The sequence below is a fragment of the Plasmopara halstedii genome, assembly GCF_900000015.1.
Source record: "Plasmopara halstedii genome assembly, contig: Scaffold_3060, whole genome shotgun sequence".
Classification (NCBI taxonomy): Eukaryota; Oomycota; class Peronosporomycetes; order Peronosporales; family Peronosporaceae; genus Plasmopara; species Plasmopara halstedii.
The window spans coordinates 1049021-1071406 of record NW_020189964.1 but is presented as its reverse complement, the minus strand read 5'-3'; the positions used below and the strand labels follow the sequence as shown (position 1 = coordinate 1071406).

At 45.3% G+C, this 22386-nt stretch overlaps 8 protein-coding genes across 8 annotated transcripts; 3 read left to right on the top strand and 5 right to left on the bottom strand.

Moving 5' to 3' along the window:
* Positions 1-155: 155 nt before the first annotated feature.
* On the top strand, positions 156-1838 carry PHALS_06736 (cytosolic enolase 3-like; the record flags this gene model as incomplete). The annotated part of the gene is made up of 2 exons (XM_024720080.1): positions 156-834; positions 907-1838. 2 exons carry the CDS (start codon positions 156-158, stop codon positions 1836-1838), a joined length of 1611 nt encoding a protein of 536 aa, XP_024585315.1.
* A 90-nt stretch (positions 1839-1928) lies between these two features.
* Positions 1929-6791, bottom strand: PHALS_06735 (uncharacterized protein; the record flags this gene model as incomplete). The annotated part of the gene is made up of 1 exon (XM_024720079.1): positions 1929-6791. One exon carries the CDS (start codon positions 6789-6791, stop codon positions 1929-1931), a length of 4863 nt encoding a protein of 1620 aa, XP_024585314.1.
* Positions 6792-6828: 37 nt separating this feature from the next.
* On the bottom strand, positions 6829-11996 carry PHALS_06734 (uncharacterized protein; the record flags this gene model as incomplete). Its single annotated transcript, XM_024720077.1, has 3 exons — positions 6829-6842; positions 6968-10960; positions 11015-11996. The coding sequence occupies 3 exons, from the start codon at positions 11994-11996 to the stop codon at positions 6829-6831; spliced, it is 4989 nt and encodes a 1662-aa protein (XP_024585313.1).
* Positions 11997-12504: 508 nt separating this feature from the next.
* On the top strand, positions 12505-13173 carry PHALS_06733 (short chain; the record flags this gene model as incomplete). Its single annotated transcript, XM_024720076.1, has 1 exon — positions 12505-13173. One exon carries the CDS (start codon positions 12505-12507, stop codon positions 13171-13173), a length of 669 nt encoding a protein of 222 aa, XP_024585312.1.
* PHALS_15186 (uncharacterized protein) lies at positions 13174-14012 on the bottom strand. The gene has a single exon (XM_036407235.1). The coding sequence runs from the start codon at positions 13550-13552 to the stop codon at positions 13367-13369; it is 186 nt and encodes a 61-aa protein (XP_036263479.1). The 5' UTR covers positions 13553-14012; the 3' UTR covers positions 13174-13366.
* Positions 14011-17801, bottom strand: PHALS_06732 (sodium potassium-transporting atpase subunit; the record flags this gene model as incomplete). The annotated part of the gene is made up of 3 exons (XM_024720074.1): positions 14011-14029; positions 14107-17510; positions 17586-17801. The coding sequence occupies 3 exons, from the start codon at positions 17799-17801 to the stop codon at positions 14011-14013; spliced, it is 3639 nt and encodes a 1212-aa protein (XP_024585310.1).
* A 338-nt stretch (positions 17802-18139) lies between these two features.
* PHALS_06731 (gdp-man:man c-pp-dol alpha--mannosyltransferase) lies at positions 18140-19591 on the bottom strand (the record flags this gene model as incomplete). Its single annotated transcript, XM_024720073.1, has 1 exon — positions 18140-19591. One exon carries the CDS (start codon positions 19589-19591, stop codon positions 18140-18142), a length of 1452 nt encoding a protein of 483 aa, XP_024585309.1.
* Positions 19592-19726: 135 nt separating this feature from the next.
* Positions 19727-21049, top strand: PHALS_06730 (SMAD/FHA domain; the record flags this gene model as incomplete). Its single annotated transcript, XM_024720072.1, has 1 exon — positions 19727-21049. One exon carries the CDS (start codon positions 19727-19729, stop codon positions 21047-21049), a length of 1323 nt encoding a protein of 440 aa, XP_024585308.1.
* Positions 21050-22386: the final 1337 nt, after the last annotated feature.

Here is a 22386-nt window from a genome sequence, read left to right as displayed (position 1 = left end):
CCCCAAAATAACACCACGCTAGTCGAAGTCTGAGGTCTGTAATCAACTTTAGTACTTCTCTTCATCAGAGACGCGCAGTTATGGCATGGTATGGCTACATCTCGATTGTCGAAAAGTATCTTTGATCATTAAAGGTCACATTTTCGTTTCGTCTTATGATGAATCAAATGCATGAAGTACACGAAGGTTCAAGTGACAAGGAAGAGGAAAAGCATCAAGAACGAGATTTGGTTGAAGCATATGTAGCCGAACACGCGCTTGAATCAACTTTGAACGACGTCATAAACCAAATGATAATCACCCGACCAAAAGATCCAATCCTTATGCTTTCCTCGCTTCTTTACGAACGGGCAACATCCAAGCGTGGCATTACCTTCGTGCAAGTAAATGAAGTTATGGATGCTGTAGGAAAGCCTTCCATATTAGTGCGATTGCATACGGGTAAAGGAGTCTTTAAAGGATGCTGCTCAGCTGAAGCAGGAGGTATCACGGATTGTGAATATCACACTGATATTCAAGATGATAGTGACATTTCTATCAGTAAAATGCGCTATAATGGACGAGGGTATGTAAAAATTGCGGCTAGCGCGCAGAAGACACTGACAGAAAAGCTGATGGGTAAGGAGCCAACGGATCAGAATGCTCTCGATAAGATTTTACAGGATTTAGAGACGACATTGGGTCGCAACGTGTGTTTAGCGACTTCGCTAGCACTTTGTCGAGCTGGTGCAAAGTATGCTGATCTATCGCTTTGTGACTTCGTGTCCAGGCTACAAGAACTTTTGCCCGAGAATCAATGTCTTCCGATGCCGATCTTTAGTGTTGTAAACGGTGGTAGGTACGCGTCAAACCAACTGTATGCACAAGAAGTTTTGATGATGCCTACAAGTGCTGCGACGTTTTCAGGCGCATTACAGATTGCTTTCGAGTTTCACGAAGCTTTAAAAGCCCACTTTGACATTCACGGTGTTGGCTTTACTAATCACGGAGCGTTTGGTGGGTTAACGCCACAGTTTCAAAGTCTTCACGATCTTTTTGTCATGATTCATGCTGCCGTTGACGACGTTCGTATTCGTTTTAAAGACTTGAACGAACATACAATTTCGTCATTAAGCGTCTCACCTTTGCGTATAGATTTTGGTGTTGATTTCGCAGCATCCGAGTTTGCGGCGTCTGCAACAACCCAAAATCCGGCTAGCAGCGAGTCATTTACGTACAATACGGATCGGTGGGTGCCTGGAAGTAGTGGGAATTTCAAAAGTAGCGAAGAGTTGCTGGACATCATTCGCGATAACATTAAGGAATTTCAGCTAGCGATGGTCGTGGATCCGTTTGATGCTGGCGATGTCAAGAGCTTTACTACCTTGCACAGCACTTTAAATGACGCGGAACGTACTACTGTTGCCTCAGAAAATATTGGTATTGATGGAGTGGTAGACGGAGTGAACGAAGTCGCTGGTCTCGGAGGTGATGCCCGTTGTTGCCTTCAGATTGTGGGTCGAGCTGTCGTAGAACGGCACGGATTGACAGCAACAAGTGACGAGCGCGCATGTAACACGGTCCTCTTTGTGCCTCACCAGTTCCCGACAGTATCCCAACTTTTGCAAGCCATCACGACCGCCCACAATCTTGGTCTGGTCGTGATCTTAGGAGCTTCTGCTGGGCAGTTCGGAGACGCTGATGTTCTTGTGGCACTTGCCATAGGCGCTGGAATTGGTCAAGTCAAGTTTGGTGGTGTGCTTGGAGCTGAGTCTCAGGATCGATACCAAAAGCTTCTAATCGAGAGTTTAGAGCCTGAAGCACCGCCTTATGTAGGTGCTGCTGCCTACCGTCGTTGACCAAAACGATTTAATGAGATAATTCAGCGACTTCGTTGGAAGTGATCATTCTTACAGTCAACCTTTTTTTTCATCTCGAACAACTTTTCCTTAATCGTCTTCATCCTCCATTGAATCATCAAGATCAAACGAGTCTTCAGTATAATCATGCTCTACTTCATTAACGCTGTCTTGACTGGTTGTTGATGTGTTCATTGATCGTTCCTGGGTAATCATCGCATTGTCAGTTGAGAGTTGAGGACTTGCAGACTGCTCGATCTCTCGTAAGTAGAGTCCCCTAGGCGGATTTTTATTCTTCTCGATAGACTCTTCAGAATCGCCGCCATCAGAAATTCTAAAGCGATTCGGCCACTCACCAACCTCATCCTCTTCACAAGATTGAAGGCGAGTAAATGTTTCGCCAAACTCGTCAATATTGCGCGATTTGTGAAGCGATTCAAATAGCTCAATTGACTCGTGCATTTGAAGTTGATCAGAACTTAAGCTTTTTTCCTCGCTATTCTCGGTATCAGACCTGACAAGTGGCTTGGACTTTTGAAATTTGGATCCGATTGAAGCTTTGACAGCGCAGTGCGATATCACGGCGGCACTCGAATTATCTTCGCGAGAATAAATCGACAAATCTTTGGGAGCGTCAAATCCACAAATTGGAATAGGATCTTCTTCAGATTCATCAATTTCAACATTATCGTCTCGTGACTTAAGAGAAGATTTTTTTAACCCAAAATGAATATTCTCAGTACCAGGTTCAATAAATCGACTCGGCCATTGATCTCGCTGCTGAAACATAGACGCACTTTGATCTAGAAGCAGTCGCTCAATCTCATCCATTTCGTCTTCTTCAAAACTCAAACGACGGGTGTTCAATCGACTCAACGTTGCTGGAACTGACGATTGTTGAGCTTGCACACTTGCTGTCTCCTCGTCGTCTGGACTTTCCTCGTCCTCCATCCGGAGTGTCGCCGGTGCAAGGGTACACTCGACGTTGTCAAAAGCCTTGTTCAGTATCAACTCGGGATCAATTGATCTTTCGACAGCTCCAAGACATTCTTCGGACCACTCATCCTCCTCTTCTATCTGGCTTTCACTTGAATGTTTAGGTACCTCTGCTTCGTCGTCACTATCTAATACAATGTTTGTTTCAAACAAATCTTTCAGTAGATCTAACTGATCAGCATCGTCACAATGGTTGCTGTCTTTGTCGGATGGAAAAGAATCGTCATACACGAGCCAATCGCTACCAACTTTATCCTCTGCCGCATGAATTTTCACAAAAGTTGATACTGACTCTTCTAAAGCGCTTTCTTCGTCATCTCTAACTGACAGTTTTCTATCATCGGGTGAATGCTCTGAATTCGTTGGTAATTCGTTTTCAGAACTTGCTACATATTCATCAGGTGAGGAATTCCGTAATAGTCCACTTGCCAAGCGGGACGAATAAGCTTCTAATACAAACCTTTCCACACCATTCACCTCCATTACATGTTTTGTATGATTAAAACCTCTCAACGAGCCACCAGCATCAACCTGTTTTAAACCAGCACTCGCTGTCTTCGTTGCTAAATCATTCGCTAAGTTCACTTCGTCATCGTAATCGCTCGTAACAATCGCTGTTTGTTCCCACGAGTTGTCCTTTTTAAAACCGCGGTGAGAGCTATCTGGCAAGCTTTCTTGAGCCCTATCTTCAAAACTATGCTGTGATTCGATCTCGTCAGAGCTAGCAGCCGATACTTCTATCAAAGAAGTATCGTCATCTTTATTTGCCAATACAGTCGTCTTCACTGTCATCAAAGATTGACGAAATGCTGCGTCGTCTTTACGTCGAGTTACGTATGCTCTCTCCTCCCCTCCTGGTGAATGCTCGTTCTGAGTCGACTTACCATCGACCAGCACAGCACTCGAGTTGCCAACCTTGTCTTCTTCATATGAAGATTCACCGAAATCATCATCTTGATCTTCATCGCTATGTGATAGCGGCGAATTTTTTTCGGATATGTTGTTATCATCCATACCGCTGAGTTTATTGATTTGACGAGGCCCTTGGTAACTGTGTTGCACAGTATACGAACTCTGGTTTAAAAGCAGCAATTCGATCTCATCCATTTCAGCATCATCTCCGAAATCTCGATAAGGAGCATCCATGCCAAATCGATTTAAATCCGCAGAGGATATCTGTACATGTGCTTGCATTTTTATCGTCTTTTTCGCTTCTAAGATCTCGACGTCTTCCATCAGAGTGTTCGAGTTATTGACTTCTTTGTCTTCGTTTATCTCCGTAGTTTTCGATTGTTCTGCTACTCTAAGATTTTCAACAGACCACTTATCAACTGGATGTTCGAGCAGTTGCTTGGGGAGTTCTGCATCAAAACTTTCAATTTTGTTGTCATCTCGGTCTAATTGCATGTATGAGTCGAATGTCAGTCGACGGGTTCGATCAGTAGCTTCTACACTACAGTCGGCATCACTGGAGTCATCATCGCTGTCTGACTCCGAAATATCATCACATTCGTGTTCACCATCAATGCTGCCAATTTCCTCTTCATGCAATCTCGTAATCACTGGCGTTGACTCGTTAAAAGCGCTGCATTCACTATCCTCGCTTTTTCGCCTATTTCGTTTTGTTGAAGGCCTTCTCACTAAATCGTCATCAAGTGCATTTGTCAAGAAATCACTTTCTGTACTAGACTCAGATTTCTGGAATGATTCTTCACTTGCTATGTTTGATGAGGGTCCTTTTTGTATATCGTATGTGTGAACGCCTTTTGCTACAGTATCGCACTCTATTTGACTTAGCTCTTCCAGTGAGTCGCATGTATCAAGTCGCTCACGTTGATAAATTTTCAGCCCTAGAGCTGAATCATATTCTACATCTTTTTCGTCAATTTGCTCATCACTCGTGACATGCGCAGCTGAGAGCTCTGAATTAGATTTCTTTACATATTTGGCCAAAGAATCTTGGTCGAAGGATATTATCGAATTTATCAGCGCAGTATTCTCGAAACGCTTCTTTGTTTTCATGTTGTCAATACCTTTATCATCCGAAAGCGTGAATGCAATTTCCCTTGTTGTCATCAAAGACTCGTATGATGCAGTGTCTTCGTTCGTAAGTGTTTTCCTTTCCACATTCAGAGATGTGTTTTCCGTCTGTACCATTGCATAAACTATATTCTCTTCTGCAGTAGCTGATGCACCACAGACCTCATTGAACTCACGAGTTCGACTTAAATTTTCAGCTAACTCGTCACCATCGTCATCACTTTGTGTTTGTGAATAATCTCCACCAGACTGATCGTCATCCTCTTCAGTATTGAGTATAATAATCTGACCAGATTGTCCACTTTGTTGCAAGCTGACTGTACTTTGACCCGAAAGCAGCCGTTCGGTGTCATCTGATTCTACCTCTTCAGACTTAAGACGACAATCGTCTTTGCCTAATCGACTCAGACTTAATGAAAAGGACGACCTATAAGCGGGTGCATTCATTGTATCTTTCTTGTCTAAGATTTTATCGCCTTTCATCCGAAGTGACATAGCTGATACATCCACGTGGTCACCTATTTGGCTTTCGTCCACTGAAATTGATTTCGCATATATCGAGCTCTTTGCTGCTCGAAGCTGCTCCTCAAACACCTCTCCTTTTGGAATTGTGATCGAGCTTAAAGCTTTTCGATGTGCATCGTCACTTTGGTCAGATTGTCTGTTTGCGTCAAATAAATTACATGGCTTGAAAGATACTTCTGCGTCGCGATTAGCATGAAAATCGTCGACAACACTGTCCAACACTGAAGGATGTATACATTCTTGTCTAATTTTCACTATGCATTGAGAATCGCTGCCATGGCTTTTATCTGTGAGGCTCGACAAAGACTCATTGGGAATTGGGCATTTGCTTTCTCGTTCGTGATTATCCTCGCTAGATAGCAATGGTACAATAAACGAAGTTGTTTGTGTTCGAACTGCTAACACCGCATTGTTCGAAACACTAGTCGGATTTTCAAATTTATTGGCTGTTTGAATGCCTGCAGCATCTAAATGCTTCACATTGTGACTTGGATCAACTTGCAAGCGCTCAGTGTTTTCGTTTCTAGTTTGATCGATGCACGCTAAATTCACCATTTTGTTATTCATGCCACATTCGGCCAAAGTACTTCGGTCAGAGTTAAGAGACGTTCCTTTCACAACATGGTCATCAGTTAACAATATGTCAGGAAAATCTATATCAAGACAATCATCACTGTCGACTACATTGAAAGCATTGCCTGCTTCGCATGGTACAGAAAAATCCAGTATGCTAGACTCAACACAGACTATTCCACTCTTTTCCAGGCCAGACATATTGGCATCCATTTTTGAGAGGGCTACACCAGCTTGGTTAGCGTATTTAATACTCTCTACTACGCCACTATGATCCTTGAGTTGGCTGCAGCTCGACAATGGTTCTGAATGTGCTTTTCTTTCCTCAACATTGTTGACTCCATCATCTGTTGTGGTTATTAAGGATTGTCTTATGCTACTTCTAAAGCTGCATTTGTCCACACTTAAAGGCGAGTGCGCAATATAGGAAGTCGAAGTTAATCGCTCAGTATCGAAGTCTGGCATGATATCAAGATTTGAGCCCAATAGCTTTGCATGCACCTTGCAGCTCTCATTTGGATGTATTGGTACGTCATACGAGTCTATGCTGACGTTTTCTTCTCTAACTTCATTTAACTTCAGGGCAGAGGACTGTTCTTCGGCTCTGATATGTACAACCGATATACCAAGTTCATCACTATCATCACTTTCATTATCCATCCGCCAATTTTCCTGTTCACTAGAACTTTCCGACATCAGCTTCCCCGCTTCATCGTCCACGATGCTACATTCAAAGTATTTATGTGTTGTGTCTTCAAGTGCAAGTCCCACAACGCCCAGCTCAGCCTGCGTTGTCTTAGTGGCGACATGCTCCTTCATCACATCAGCAATCTTTGCAACGACCAAATCTTGCTTCTCATGGCTTATTTCCTGCTCAAAATGCACAACATGTTCAGCAACCCTCTCCTCATCAGTAACACCAGTTTCAGATTCTTCATGACTTCTCATGCCATTCAGATCCTGACTTTCTAAAGTAATATGATCCTGACTCGCACCTTCTTCATGGTCCGCTACGCTTTCCTGCTCCACATCAGGCTCCATATCCTCTTTCTTTTCATCCACGTCCCGTGCCACCTCTTCGATAGCAATAGCCATTGCGAAACCGTCTTCCGCCGCTTTCTGTGAGAAAGAAGATGGAGCCGCAGCCTTATCTATGTCTTCATTGCCCGCAAACACTTCTGAGTCTGTGGGGAAAAGAGACGTCGAGTCATGCAGATCCAACACAACGTCACGTAATCGTGACTCCACTTTCCATAGCTTTTTTACGATTTCAGGAGCAATCGCAGTATATTTTTGCATCCAACGAGTATCATTTTCATCTTCTGACTTCGATTCGTGTAAGACTAGCAATGCATTCAAGAAATCAGCATTTGTCAGTACTTCCTCTTCAACCGATTGCATCTTGGCCAATTCGCGAGCATTTTGCAAGTGAGCACGAGTGAACTTATCCTCTTCGTCGTATACAGTGGCACGGAGCTCACTCCACTCGATGATCCCACAAAAAGATGTAAGCTTCTGGTAAAGAGAATGCACTTCGGCTGCCAGCGTCGCCGCTTCCTGACGAGTATACATAAACGACTTCTTCATGCTCGCAGCACTATTCTCATCCGACTGGAGTGCTGCAGTACGTCCTTCTAAATTTTCTATCTTGCTTTCGAGCTCGCTCAAGTCGTCATACTTGGCAATTTCAATCGCTTTAATTTTGGCACGAACAGCAGCAACAGCTGCTGTGAGTGTTTTAATCTCGTCACGAAGCTCTTCCATTTCGTGTTCCTTCATTTCTGTTTTTCGCTGAAGTGAGACTTCTCTATTTGCACGTTCCTTTTCTACTTCCTGTAGCTGACGCTCGAGCTGACGCTTTTCCTCACGCAAGGTCGCCATCTCGTCACTAAAGTCGTTTGATCCCTTGGCAAGAATTGCTGTCTTGTGATATTGTTCTTGGAGCTCTTGACGAAGTCGATCCACGACCGCATCGAGCATCTTTATCTGATTTTCACGCTCCTTTACCTCATTGTCCAACTTATAAGCAGTAGCACTATCGGCAGCAGCCTGCTGTACAATCTCGTCGTATTCTGTCTGAAGACATTCCAGCTCATGCGCTGTGCGGCGATGCATCGCGTACAACGCATCAAGGTGGGTTGTAATGGCCTCATCATCGCTCATCTCTGTTCCATCTGCTCCTTCAGGCTTACCGGAGGCGTTCACAGCTTGAACTAACTCTTCCAAAATACGTTTGAGACGCGACTGCAGTTGCTGCTCGTGGTGCTGCGAGGCCTTCAAAGTCATAGTCAACTCAGTCATCTGGTCAGTAAGCTTCGAGCTCGCAGCATCCAGTTCCATTATCGAATCAGCCTTCAGTGCGTTGACGTCAAACTTCAGCTTGTTGATCGTTTCTTCCAGCTCTTGTTCACGAGCACAAGATTTTTCGCGCTCCTGGGTGAGCTTTAAGGTCAAAGAGTCGACCTGGGAGACGTAACGATTGTGCATTTCCTCTTGGGCCATCGCCATCTCCACCAAACGATTGCGGTTTGTTTCATCCGATCGCTTTGCCTCACTAAGCTGTGTCTGCTTGTCTTCAAGTGTACTGGACACATCCGCAAGCTCAGCACGCAGCTTGTCAATTTCACATTGCATATGATCCTTTACTGCCTGAACTTCCTCCTCCTTTTCGGCAAATGCACTACCTACCTTCGCCTCCAACCGCGATATTTCGTTCTCCAGACGAGTTTTCGTTTCTTCAAGAGTCAGAATTTGAGCCGAGCATTCGTCAATTGTCTTACGAGCGTGCTTCATCTCAGTCGCACGGTGCGTAACCTCACGCTGATGCAGAGCCTCCTGCTCCTTCAGCTCCTTTTCTAGATCTGCGATCGTCGCTTTGGTCGCTCCAAGTTCCGTCTTGAGGCAGTCCAAGTCCGATACACGTTCCTCAAGCTTCGCCTTCATCTTAACAAGCTCAGCTGCATGCTCCAGACGAAGGTCCGTTTCAATTCTTAGAGTCACCTGCTCGTGTTCGTTACTCGCCCGCTGTAGTTGCTCCAACAAATTGTTTTTTTCGTCCTTAAGCGCACCCACTTCGTCCTCTAAAACGTCAAGGTTGCTTTTCTCAACCAGCGTGTCGCGCAATTGACGCATTGCCAATTCTTTATTCAAAATTTGCTGCTGAAGTTCACTTATCTTTTCATCGTAGTCGCTCGAGAGCTTAATAACGGTGTCCTCCAGCATCACCTTCTGGCTGTCCTTCAAACAATTCAGCTCATCCGTCAAATCATGCAACTCTTGTTTCAGTTCGTCCTTTTCCAACTGACTATCTAGAAGCAACTTTTCCAGTTTAATGCGCTCTTCTGTGCTAGCAGCGGTGGCAGCTGCTTGTTCCCTGACTTCGTTGCCATTTTGAAGAGACAAAGCTATGCGCTCCATCTCCTTCAGCTTCAACTGCGCAAGAAAAAGTTCGTGCTCTTTGGTCGCCTTGAGACGACGCAAGGACTTTGTCTCCCGCTGTGAAAGGTCTAACATCTTTGCCGAGGCCGTCTCGGCACGGTCCAATGTCTTGGTTAACAAAGCAACCTGCGTTTGTTTTGCCTGTAGTTCAGATATCAATTGACGAACACTTTTTTCCTTGTCACTCTCTAACTTTCGAATCTGCTCGCGCGCTTCCGCTACTTCTTTTTTTGACTTGAGCACCATCTCATTCTTCTCATCATTTCCCGCTTTCTCACCAGCCAACAAGCTCTCCAGCAGAGTGTTTTTTCCCTGAGCCACACCCAACAATTTGCTCTTCTCCTGCAGCTTCTGTATGAGTTCCAGACGTTCGGCTTCCTTCTGCTTCTCTGCTTGATCCAAGGTAATGCGAAGCTCCATTAGTCTCTCATGAAACTGCTTCTCTTCGTTAGCAAATCGACGTTCCACCTCGGACTTAGTCAGGGCCAGAGCCTCAAGTTCAGCGACAGAGCGCGAAAGACGCTGACGCAATTTGTTGTTTGCCTCGTCTCGGTCTTTTGAGCTGGAGCGTAAGCCTTGGCCAGCCTCACTCTTTATCTTGTCAATTGTGTCATGGACTGTGTTGATAGTGTCTTCCAGTTTTTTTTGCTTTTTAGCGATCTCTGCCAGCTGGTCGTCGTAGTCATGTGCCTTTTCCTTGTTCTTGCTCGTTATCAGCTCAAGCTTTTCTTCCATAGATGCTGACGCACTGCGCTGCTGATACTGCAGTGCTTTCTTCAGCTCGGTGCGTGTGTCAATGAGCTCGTCTCGTAACGTCGAGTTCGCGACCTTTGCGTCCTGAAGCTTCTTTTCCTGACGATCCAGTGCGCTCGAAAGCTGCGCAATTTCCTCTTTGTTTTGAATCTGGGCATTTTGAAGTGATATTAAGTCGCTCTTGCGGATTGAAGAGGTCTGGAGACGCTGTAAATCGTCCGTCAAATCACTTTTAAGTGCTGCCAGACCCTCCTGACGCTGAGAATTTGACTGCTTTTCCAAATTTTGCAGCTTTTGCTCCATCTTCTCAACCGCTCGCGTCATATTCTGTGATATTCGGTCTTCCACTTCACGAAGTTCGCGCGTGAGCTGAATACTGACTATATTTTCAACAGCCTTTATATCCACAAAACCACCCATTTGACGATGCATGAGCTGCACACGATCTGCCAGTTTGAATAACCCCTGCTCCTGTTTCTGGCGATTTGCAACTAGTGCTTCAATATTATCCTCTAGACCAGACACCTTCACAGTTGCAGATGAGAGTGCTTTAACTCGAGAGCTTAGATCCGTCAACTCCCGATCTACAGTAGCTTTATGGCCCAGAAGATCCGTACTGTGTTCTTCAAGACGATTAATTGCAGCGGCATTGGCTTGAACACTTGTTAGAATCTTTGAGTCTGAGACGGACATAGCTTGAGCTGAGGAAATGCCACCACCAGACACCAGCACAGCATCGCGAAGCTCCGCCATCTGCGAGCTCAGTGTCGATGTTCGAGTGGTTAATCCTGCAACGTCTGTACACAAATCAGCAACTTTTTTGTCAATGGAATTGGTGCGTGCCGCAATACTTGTTTCTAGGCTCTTCCTAAGCTCGTCAATCTCGTGAATTGGTCTTTCGCTCGGAATGTCAGCGTCTGGCACCCGAATTCGCGAGCCTCCATGCGTTTGCACATGGGGCGCATTGGTCGGGCCTTGTGAGCGCCGAAAACGAGAAGCTGATACGCCGCTCATGGATCGCATCTCATCTAGGTCAAAGCGTGAGCGTTGAGCGTTGAGATCATTCAGTGCAGAACCGCCACCGACAGCAGCGCGATGTTGCTGAAGCATGGCGGCCGTCAAAGCACCGCCGCCAGCAATGCCGACTTGTGGGCGAATAGTATTGCCTCCTAAATCTACGCGAGACCGACCAGGACCCGAATTACTCGACATCGAGCCCAAGTCATCATCGCCACGGATATAAGCTTTTGGACGGGCTGAAGAGAGCGATGACATAGAGCCTGTATCATCATCCCCACGTATAAACGCTTTGGGACGAGCGGATACACGTGACGACACAGATCCGCAGTCATCATCTGTGCGAATGAAAGCTTTGGGACGAGCTGAAGCTCGAGATGATGCAGATCCCGCGTCGTCGTCGTTACGGATGAAAGCCTTGGGTCGGACAGACACGCGGGATGACATGGAATCGGAAGTGTCATCCGAGCGAATAAATGCTTTAGGACGGGCTGAGTGCGAACTCATGGAACCTGTGTCGTCATCACTTCGAACGTAAGCTTTAGGACGAATAGATTCGTGCGAGCCCATGGAGCTCCTATCATCATCTCCGCGAATAAAGGCACGCGGGCGGGCAGATCCGCGCGAGGACGCAGATTCCGCATCGTTCTGGGCGCCAACATAGGCTCGTGGTCGAGCTGACGAGTAATTAGCAGTAGTCATGGATACATCAGGTGGGTGCACATTTGGTTTGTCGCCAATCTTACGCAGTAGCTTGAGATTGTTATTAGTCTTCTCGATGATCGAGGACAGGTCTGAGTCCCAGGAGGCACTCATGACAACAAATGGACTAAAGACAGAGTGACGATTAAATGTCGGATACGGCGCTTTAGAATGAAACAGCTACACGACAGGTATGTTTAATCCCGTAATCCAGAAGTAGTGACGTCGAATTGTATAAGTCAGACAGTCTGTCTAACAGACCAGTTCTTTCGCATCCGCCTCTGCCACCAATACTGAAAATATGTCAGCGGCATCATAGGTATGCTAACTGGCTAATAAAGTCATTTGGAGTCCGCAAAAGCAATAATTCATTAAGCAATGTGATCTACAGGATTTATACGACGTCGTAGCATTTCAACTATGCGACTATGTAAAGCAAAAGGTAGTTCTCGATTGACTGGGAATGAATCAAATAGGTATCAGAGTGTAGATACCAGACACAAAAATGTGGGAAATTATTTGTCAGTCACCCACTAGAACTGACTAATCAGGTTTGCTGCGTATACATCGCAGAATCATTGCGTATACATGTTAGCAACACGTTAATTGTTCGATTTGGAACATGAGCACCAAGGGGAAATGGCTCACCATTGAGCAGAAGTGTGAGCTTATTGCACAGCACCGAAGCGAGCCTTCTACAACATACACACAGCTGGCACTATGGACCAAGTCTCGCTTTGATCTGTCCGTGCCGCCTACACGCCAAACTATTCGCAATATCCTGCAGGCAGCTGCAGAAATCGAGTCAAAGCGACAAAGCGACAATGTGACTGCCAAGGGCCGTCGATTATGTGTACGCTCGAGAGAGCTTGAAAATCAACTTGGACAGTATGTTCGAGAATGTCAGACTCGCGGTGTACAGCTCACGCGACGACTCTTGCAATCGCGTGCTCGGGAAATTCGCGACACTATGCAACACCCACCCGTCCATAATTTGTCAGTTGGTTGGCTGACACGCTTTATGAAGCGACACGGCCTGCGTTTTCAAAAAGAAAGGGGAAGCTTAGCAGAGGAGACGATGAAGTCCACTAAGCATTTCGCTCAAGAGATTATATGTCCAGATACTAAAAGTATGATACAGGAGTCGACTTACGGGCTGAATACAGCGACAGATCGAGCGCATGTGGAAAGATTGCGACTCAAGGCAATTGAGAGATTACGTGAAATCGAAAAAGAGGCCAAAGGGATCCGAAAATACCTGCGCATTCTCGATGGAGGATCAAAGGCGTAGTTTTTGTGAAGGAAGCACGGGAAATATTGTAGATTTAGCTGCACCTTTGAACCGCACGCTTGTATTAAAAGAGACTCCTTTTTGTGCTACTCGTATATTTCTACGATTTTCAAGTGTTTAGTCAGTATCGTGATCTACATTGCTAAAAATGCTGCTGTTGTGGTGGTCATCATAACACAGAAATATGTCGGTTTTACTGTAGCTCCACAGGCCCACATTCGACATTAACCACGTCGACATCGTTTTTCACTGCAGCACGACAACGCTTCCTGTATGCCAATGCAAACTCTTGGTGCTTATTCAGCACGAGCGAAGACTGTGAGGTCTTACTCTCAAATGCAAACTGAATATGGAGCTGCTGCACGGACATCTCTCGCATGAAAATTAATACGCACAAGTGCCGTTCATATGACTAATGGTCTAATCAACTAAGCTTTTTCATTCTCTATACTAATCCAACAATGGTAGTAGGCAATGTACGTTATCAAAAGGTCATATTACTGTGGTTTCGTTATTCTGGTCTAATAGTACGTGTTTACTTCCAGCCAACCTGGGTAGCGAACGATTTGGCCAGTGTCTTTGCGGATGACGCTGCGCGAGGTTGAGCGTATGAGAAACTTGCGTCCCTCGTCCACCAAGAATAGAAAGATTGAGAACGGAAGAGCCGGAAACCAGTGCACTAAACGAATGCTTTCAGTACCGAGCACAGTGTGTGTGAAACCTGCATACGCAATCACGGCGCATAACATGAACTCAAACATAAGACCAAAGTTGAGCACGCTGTTCATCATTCCTTGCGATACAATCGATAGATAGCGCGTTTTACAAATCATGACGTTAGCCCATTGCATCTCCACTACAGCAACAAAAAAAGCCGTTTGCGATATGGACAAGGCACTGTACTGCATCATGCGCGACATAATGTTTACGTACGCCTTGCCGTCATCGTCACGGCGTGTAAATCCAGCATGATAGTCCAGAAGACACTGCTCCCCACTGCACGGATTCGACCCATCGACCTTTTTAATTTTGTCAAAGCTCTTACCCACCTTGTAAGATTTGTCGTCCGACAGCAAAAACTTTGTGGTTGTACGTTTGCCCGCGGCATCCACAGCGGTAACTTCCGTAGCACCAAATGCATCGCGAGCTCCAACAAGAGCTGAAACTTCACCTCCCAAAGTTGTGTTGTCGGTAATAGCCCAGACAGATAGAGGCTGAAAGGAGCTAAAAATTTCGTCTGAAATGCTTGTGACAAGACCCGGTGGGCCAGTCTGAGTTGTCTCGTAGGCAAACCATTTCATGTCGAAAAATGACGAGCGTCGCGATGCCATCGGGTAATACGGGCGGTAACCATTAAGCCATGCAGCTTCCATAGACTGAAACGAAACGACAGGTGTCGGCGTGTAACTCTCGAATGTTTTTGGGTTAGTGCGGTCAAAATCCGTCGGCTTGTTAGCTTCAGTATCAAGATTTTGCAGTGGAAACTGACACTCAATCACCTTGCCACCTCCAGTAGGATCGTAAAAAATGTGGGCATCAAAAATGTCACCCCCACTTGGTATGGTATCGTCATACTCGTCTTGGCAATCAGGAGATCCCTCAGCATTTCCAGTAGCAGCACCAAGAAAAACAAAATCATCCCCTTTCTTAAATTTGCCACCGGCAGTGCAAAATCGGCCACCTTCTGTCTGACACCATAAGACTTGCTTTCCAAAGCGGTCATAAAAGCCGAGATTAGGCAAAATCTTGGGAGCATAGCCGTAGTCATTCATAACAGCTAGAAAAGTGAACATGCCAGCACCAGCCTCAATAATACCTACCAAAGCGTAAGCAAAGAAAACCAGCTTCTTAGTCACTAAGTGATCAAACTCCGCATTTCTCGGGGCGCGCAGCATTATGTCGTTCTCAGCGCCTTCATAAGCCATAGCAATAGAAGGGATCATATCGGTACCAAGACATATTAAAAGCATTAGCACAGTCGTAAGCGGTAACGGCAAGCGAACTGTAGCATAAAGTAAAAACGGCACCAGCTCCGGAATATTAGCAGCCAGAGCGTAAGCAATCGACTTCTTCAGATTGTCAAAGATAATCCGTCCTTCTTCGACTCCACACACAATGGATGCAAAGTTGTCATCCAACAGGATCATGTCAGCAGCTTCCTTTGATACGGCAGAGCCCATTACACCCATCGCGATGCCAATGTCCGCTTTCTTTAAAGCTGGTGAGTCGTTCACACCGTCACCCGTCACTGCGACAATCTCCTTACGACGTTGGCAATTCTCTACAATAATCAACTTTTGTTGAGGAGACGTTCGTGCAAACACGATCTGTCTGTGATCCAAAATACGATCCCATTCTTCTACCGACGTATCCATACTTATTGTCCATCCGGGCACAACAATGGCCGGAGCAGTTTTTGGATCAATCCATCCATTGTCACCCTCGTTAAGCCCGCGTTCCTGATTTTCTTCTTCGATATCTTCACACGTGGGTCCCCATAGTATTCCGACTTTATGCGCAATAGCTTTGGCAGTGACCGGGTGATCACCAGTCACCATGATGACACGGATGCCTGCCGTCTTGCATTTTGCTACAGCGATCGGCACTTCAGGACGCGGGGGATCAATCAAAGCCATCAAACCTATAAAACACAACGACTCTTCGATCTTCGGATCTGGCTTTGGCGTCATTTCGTAGTCAACATCCTTCTCACCAAGCGGGAAATTTGGATTGTCGGTACTGAAATCGTAATTTGCGGGATAAATGACAGGGTCAAGGATCTTCTGAGCAAATCCAAGCACTCGCATTCCTTTCTTTGACAAATTAAGTTGAGCCGCCTCGACTTCAGCAAGGCGCTCGGGAGTCATTGGAACCTCTTCTCCTCCGATCAATACCGATCCACAACGAGCTGTAATTCGCTCGGGAGCGCCCTTCATCACCATCAAGATTGGTTTGCTATCGTCATTGTCTTGCTTGTGCAATGACAACTGATATTTGTTCTTTGAATTAAACGGAACCTCTTTGATCTTTGCATTTTCCTCACGGTATTCAATAATATCCTTTTTGTCGTGGCAAAATTTAATCATAGCAGACTCGGAAGCATCGCCTATGGTATCCCATGCGACTTTCTCCATAGTAAAACCGTTACCCATCGACACAGTCTCCTTGAACGGCTTTCGCTTACCACGTGCAGTCAGCCCATCCGAGCCAACTGCTTTTTCGTATTTAGAGTCTTCGTCAAAGACGGCGTTATTGCAAATCGTTGCGCAGCGCTGCAATGCCTGAAACGAAGGAGAATTCAAATCGTAATTTCCAACTGGAGTAATAGAGCATTCAGCGTCAAAAATTTTGTTGTCATAGACCACATGTGCAACCGTCATGACATTTTGAGTCAATGTGCCAGTCTTATCAGAGCAAATACAACTAGTGGAGCCCAAAGTCTCGACACCTTCCAAATTTTTAACAAGAACCGACTTGTGGGCCATCCTGTTTGCAGCAAGACTCAAACAAACTGTCACCGTTGCTAACAGACCTTCCGGGACATTCGCAACAATGATTCCAATCATAAAAACGACATTTGTAACGTAATCAGTTTTGAGAAAGATACCAATTATGAAGAAAATGACACCTATAACAACAGCCACAACTGCGATAATGTGAACAAAGTGGTTAATTTCGCGAGCAATGGGCGTCATGTTCTGGCCTGTAGTAGTTGCTAGCTTTGCAATACGTCCCATGACAGTCTTGTCTCCCACTCGTAACACAACACCTTTGCCAGAACCTTGAGGAATGAATGTACCAAAAAAGCACAAATTTTTCGTCTCAAGTGGGTTTTCATCCGTACAATCAGGAACTCGTTTCAACGGTTCGGGTTCACCAGTTAAACATGAATTGTCTACAGTCAGATCATCAGAGCACTCAAGAACGCGAATATCAGCAGGCACTTTGTCGCCGCCTTTCAATAAGATGATATCTCCCCGAACAAGCTGTGTTGCATCAACCTTTTGAGACTTTCCTTCTCTGACCACTGTCGTGACCGTGGGCATCATTTGTTTGAATGACTCCATTAAATTTGATGATTTGGCATTCTGAAAGTATGAAAATGTGCCAGTGATGATGACCACCAAGAATAGCACTATGCCCAGATATAGATTGTTGGGGTCACCCTGCAGACCATATATTATGATGCAGAGAGCCCCGCCAACCCACAACAAAAGACTGAACAAGCCTGTCAGTTCACGAAAGTACTTCACAATCTCCGGCGTTTGCTTTGGCGGTGTCAACCGATTGAGCCCTTCAGATTCAATACGACCCTGAACGTCATGTTGAGTCATGCCCTAAATTAAAAATCACAAGTTAGATTTGCTGTCTCTGCCCACTCGTGATAAACACAATGCCAATAAAGCACTTACGTTTATAGGGTCTGAACCCAAGTCAGCAAAAATTTCAGCTGGACTCTGCTTGTGCTCCTCCATGACAAGCTCGCGTTTGGCGTCGTCGGACTCGTCTTTTGGTTTAGCTGCTCGATTTTTTCGGCCTTGCTGTCGAAGACGCATCTCGGTTGTAACCGCAACAATGTCTGCGGAAGATAACCGAGGATGCGAGTCCCGGGTAGTTGATTCCGGCATAATTCACCCTTTACTATCAGTCACTGACGATGTCAGGCAAAATATTCTACGTCTTCGTTCAGGATTCCAAAGTGGAAATGCTGCTCTTCTGTCGCACACCTCAAGTCTCTTCATGTTAGCAAAGAGACGGTCGTTTCATTTCCTTGCACAGCGTTTCTCCGTAGCACAACCCGCTGATAACCTGTCGAACCAGAAATAGAAATATGAGACTTGGATTTCACCACAGAAAAAGGTTTTCGAATTGTCAATTAACGCAAGTCATTATCTTCAGACGACAAAAAAATCTGCTCAGTACACGCTATTCATCATTCTATGTCAATTTGCATCCATTAATAGACTCAAATGACAGCACCAACTGCTGCTATAAACTGCTCGCCAAACGCATTATCTGAAAAACGTAGGGAAGACCTGCGGGCAGCAGATCGCATCTCAACTAATTCCGACGGAGATTTTTCTAACAATGAAAGCACCTTGGCTGCGTATTCATCGGCCGTCAGCGCCAATAATCCTGTATCAGGCCTCACAATATCAGCCTTGGGACCACCAGAGTTGTTTGCAACAACAAGCATGCCTGCAGCCATCATCTCAACGATGCTTATTCCAAAGTGCTCGTTAAACATTGTGTGGATGCCAATCGAACTCTTTGCGAGGAATTGTTTCAGCACGGCAAAACTTGCATTTACCACGAAATCCACTCGGTCTGCAATTCCCAACTCTTTTGCTTGCATCTTTAGCTTCTCGACACGAGCTATATCTTCAGCATTGCGACAGCTTCCCAATAATACAAGCCGAAAGTTGCTGAATCTCGTTTTCATTTGCGTGTCGTATTTCATTAATAACTTTTGAAATAATTGTAGCTGCAAAAGGTGGTTTTTTTCTGGTCGAAATTGAGACACCGAAAGAGCGATAAGTTCCCGATTTTCCAAACTAAACTCGACATATTCTTGCATGGCTCCACAAGGAGGGTATACTATCGTCGGAGCTTTTCCCCAAAGTTGCTTTATGTGGTTGTATGTCCAAGTTGAATTTACCATCACCACATCTGTGCAATATTTGCCGACTAAGCTGTAAACTTTGGCAAAGAGACTGTAGTAGACGTACTTTGCTGAGGATCTTGACGAGCTTGATGCAATATTTGCGTCGTTGTTATAATCTGCGCCCCGCTGCTGCACTTTAGAAATCATGTCGGTCGATATCATTGGATAGTGAACATATGCAACGACAGTACAAGCATACAGAAGACTTGCCACGATGTAAGAGAACGGACAGCCAGTAGTGTCCACCCAAAGCTGCGGGTACAGTCCCTGCTTGGAACTTTGCTGTACAGCTTCCAATGCCAAACGGATATGAGCTAAGCTCTGCCACAGTAACGTGAAACTTGGATAGCGACTGGGTTCGAGAATCTCGCGACTGGGTAATGAAATGAGCTTTACGTGTCGTTCAACATTCAACAATCGAAGCTCTTGTAAATTAAAGTCATCAGCGGCCTTGGCTACTAGTTCTGCAGCCGAGAGACCATCGTCACCAGCATACAGCAGGATGCGAAGATTGATATTTAACTTTTGATATTTTCGTATAAGCGCCAATAGTGCGCAGAAGAGCACGCGCTCGCCACCGCCGCCACCGTTGGCATAAGGATGAAAGACACCGATAGTTGTGGTCCTGGGGGTTCTTTTAATCTCATCATTGCGAGAGATGATAAAGGCGCGACGATGTAGGAAAAGGGAGATAAAAACAAGAAGCAATAGGATCAGTGGCGGACACAGGAATAGCAAGAACGAAGGCGCCATCATTGTGCAAAAACGATTTTGCCTCTATCTTTCATTTTGAATACAAAGTAGTATTGACTTGTGTGTGCCACGTTTTGCGCGACATTAATGCGACCTGTACTATGTTCCCTAATCCACAGGACTTCTATCGCAATCATGGAGATAAAAGTCACGTCGCGAACATGGAGTCGCAACTCACCGCAATCTGTAACGCAATGGAGTTGGCTGCACGCAACGGCCTACTCATCGGCAATTGTAGCGTCTATGGCCTACATGCATACGCAACTCAATTTGTATTTTAAAAGCCTCGATGCTAATCATGGACACGATGACCGACTGTACAATCTCGCGATAATCGCTTCCATCAGCAGCGAACATCTTGACGGACTGCACCACCTGCTATCAGATCTAACGTTCAAGTTACGATGGCTCATGGTGATTTCATCGCTTGCTGTCTGGCTTGGAACGCTTGTGCTTTCCCGCCATTATCATTTGCTCTCGCCGCTCCGTCGAATTACTACCAGTCTTGGCGCATACATATTGTTTGACAATTTACGCGACTGGCAACTTCAACGCACTAAGACCAAAAGGACACGGCGTCATGGAATGTGTCAGTACTACTCTTGCCGATCAATGACGCAATTTGGAAGCTGTAAGGACGGCGACTTGGAAATCGATGAGAAGGATTTACTTATTGTATCTTCATTGTCTTTTGAGCCGCCTCTTTTGACCAGTACGATGAAGCCCTACTTTGCTAATGACATAAGCAGTGGTGATAAAGGCGAATATAGCAGTCGTATGACTGAAAAGAAGGTCGAAGGCAAGGAATTCTGCAGGAACAGCAACGGAGACGTAGACGGCAAAATTGTGCTTCACCCACGAGAAGGTGCTCAAGGTGGGCGACATGTGAGCAATCAGATCATTTCAAACGATCCATATGTAAGCCGGTTTCATTTTCAAATCCAGTATGATCCGATGGAAAAGGAATACTACTTACAGGATCTCGGCAGCACAACAGGAACATTTATTTTTCTTAAGCCGGATACACCTAAGCGTCTACATGTGGACGACCACATTAAGATAGGCGACACAGAATTTAAAATCTTAGCAATCGATGAAAATGTTACAACGGGAATGCCATATTTACGCATCTGCTTCACTGATGGTCCTCTGACTGGGATACGTCAGACTGTTGGGAAAACCTCTGTGACGCTGGGCCGACATTCAAGCAACGCACTTTGCATCACAGAAGACGACTCAATTTCAAGCAGACATAGCGTGATCTCATATTTTGGCAACGGATTTTATATCACCGATCTTCATAGCACTAACGGCACGGCCATACGCCTCAGCTCCTGTGGCAACAGGAGCCGGCGTCGCTACCTCATGCATGGTGACGTGTTTGGCGTGGGCTCCAATAGATTCATGGTCGAGTACTCGCTCCAACTGGAAAGCCATCAAGCTTGCTCTACAGAATAAGGAAGACCAGGGTAGCTGCTACTGCAGATGCTCAGACTCAGGTAAATACTATTTGAATTTTATTAAAATAGGGACTGGTAATAGAACCTCGGCTTTGTAATGTTTTCTTTTTTTTGTTTTCAATGAGATTATACTATTTAAACAATTCAGCCCACCTTCATAATCAATAACCTACTGAATACAGTTTCTGCAGTCTAAGTTCTCTAGTATTTTGTACACCCTCCAAACATGTTACATAATAACATCGTCTTTACAAGTACAGCTTGCCTCCTTCTCGCCTCTCACCTTCACTGAAGCTGACGCTTTCTTTACACCACTACACACAACTCATATAAGTACCACATTCAAGCCATGTCTCGCCAGCGTGTGTCCTGAGAGCATAGCTGAATAAGGGTTCTCGACCAGATCGACTGTCGTGGAAGCGGCGTTCTCTCGCGTGAATCCACGTTGTTGCTGAAAACGGCAAAGAAGGATAAACCACAAAAGCGCAATTTTTATAAGAAACGTAAAGCAATCAAGTAGCCTCAAATATATGTGAGTCAGAAATTGGTGTGTGTCTACGCATACGACCATTTTTATGCGATCTAGGTAAAATAGAAAATTTTGGTAATGGAACCAAGCTACTGCTATTTACCGTATCCGCAGTACAGAGCGGACGATATCTGCACCATACAACCAGCCTGACTTCGCCTGTCGATGAGGATCCACGTTTCGGGTGGAAGGTCAGAGGGTGGGTCCACACTCAGGACGTCATTCTTGTATTCCATAAAAAGTGAATAATAAGCTGGATCCTTCAGAATAGCAGACCCTCTGCGTGATTCCACATGCTGTCGAAAATGTTCGAGAGCCGAATCATCTGTACAATCCGCCTCATGGTCTACGTCGCCAAAATTAAACCAAAGTATGAGTTGAAATGTACACGGAAATGCAAAGTTTGTGTGCTTACGCTTAGTCGTGCTAAAATTGGCTGGGCGAGCTTCTCGTGGAAGTTCACCTTACAAATGTGATACAATTGTACTTGAGACAAAACTGTATGTTTGGACGAAATTCACACTGCACTACAGAGTAAATGTGAAATTTCATAAGTACATTTCTATGAAGGTGGTCGAACTTCAAAAAGGAGACGTCCGTGGTTGTGTGACTACATGTCAGAAAAAACGACAAATTTTAATTGAGATAAATGTGTATAGTATCAAACTAGGCAGTATTTGACCTAGCTGAATGTATAAATAACGAGGCTCATGAGACGCATAAAAACACTCGGTTCCACTCCTGGTGGAAGTATACGAACCCAATCATTGTGCGCTCGTCAACGCAGAATCTTTGAGCCAAAATTC

Excerpts from the sequence above, each read along its gene's own strand:
- PHALS_15186 (XM_036407235.1), bottom strand. The coding sequence starts at position 13,552 with ATGCGAGAGATGTCCGTGCAGCAGCTCCATATTCAGTTTGCATTTGAG.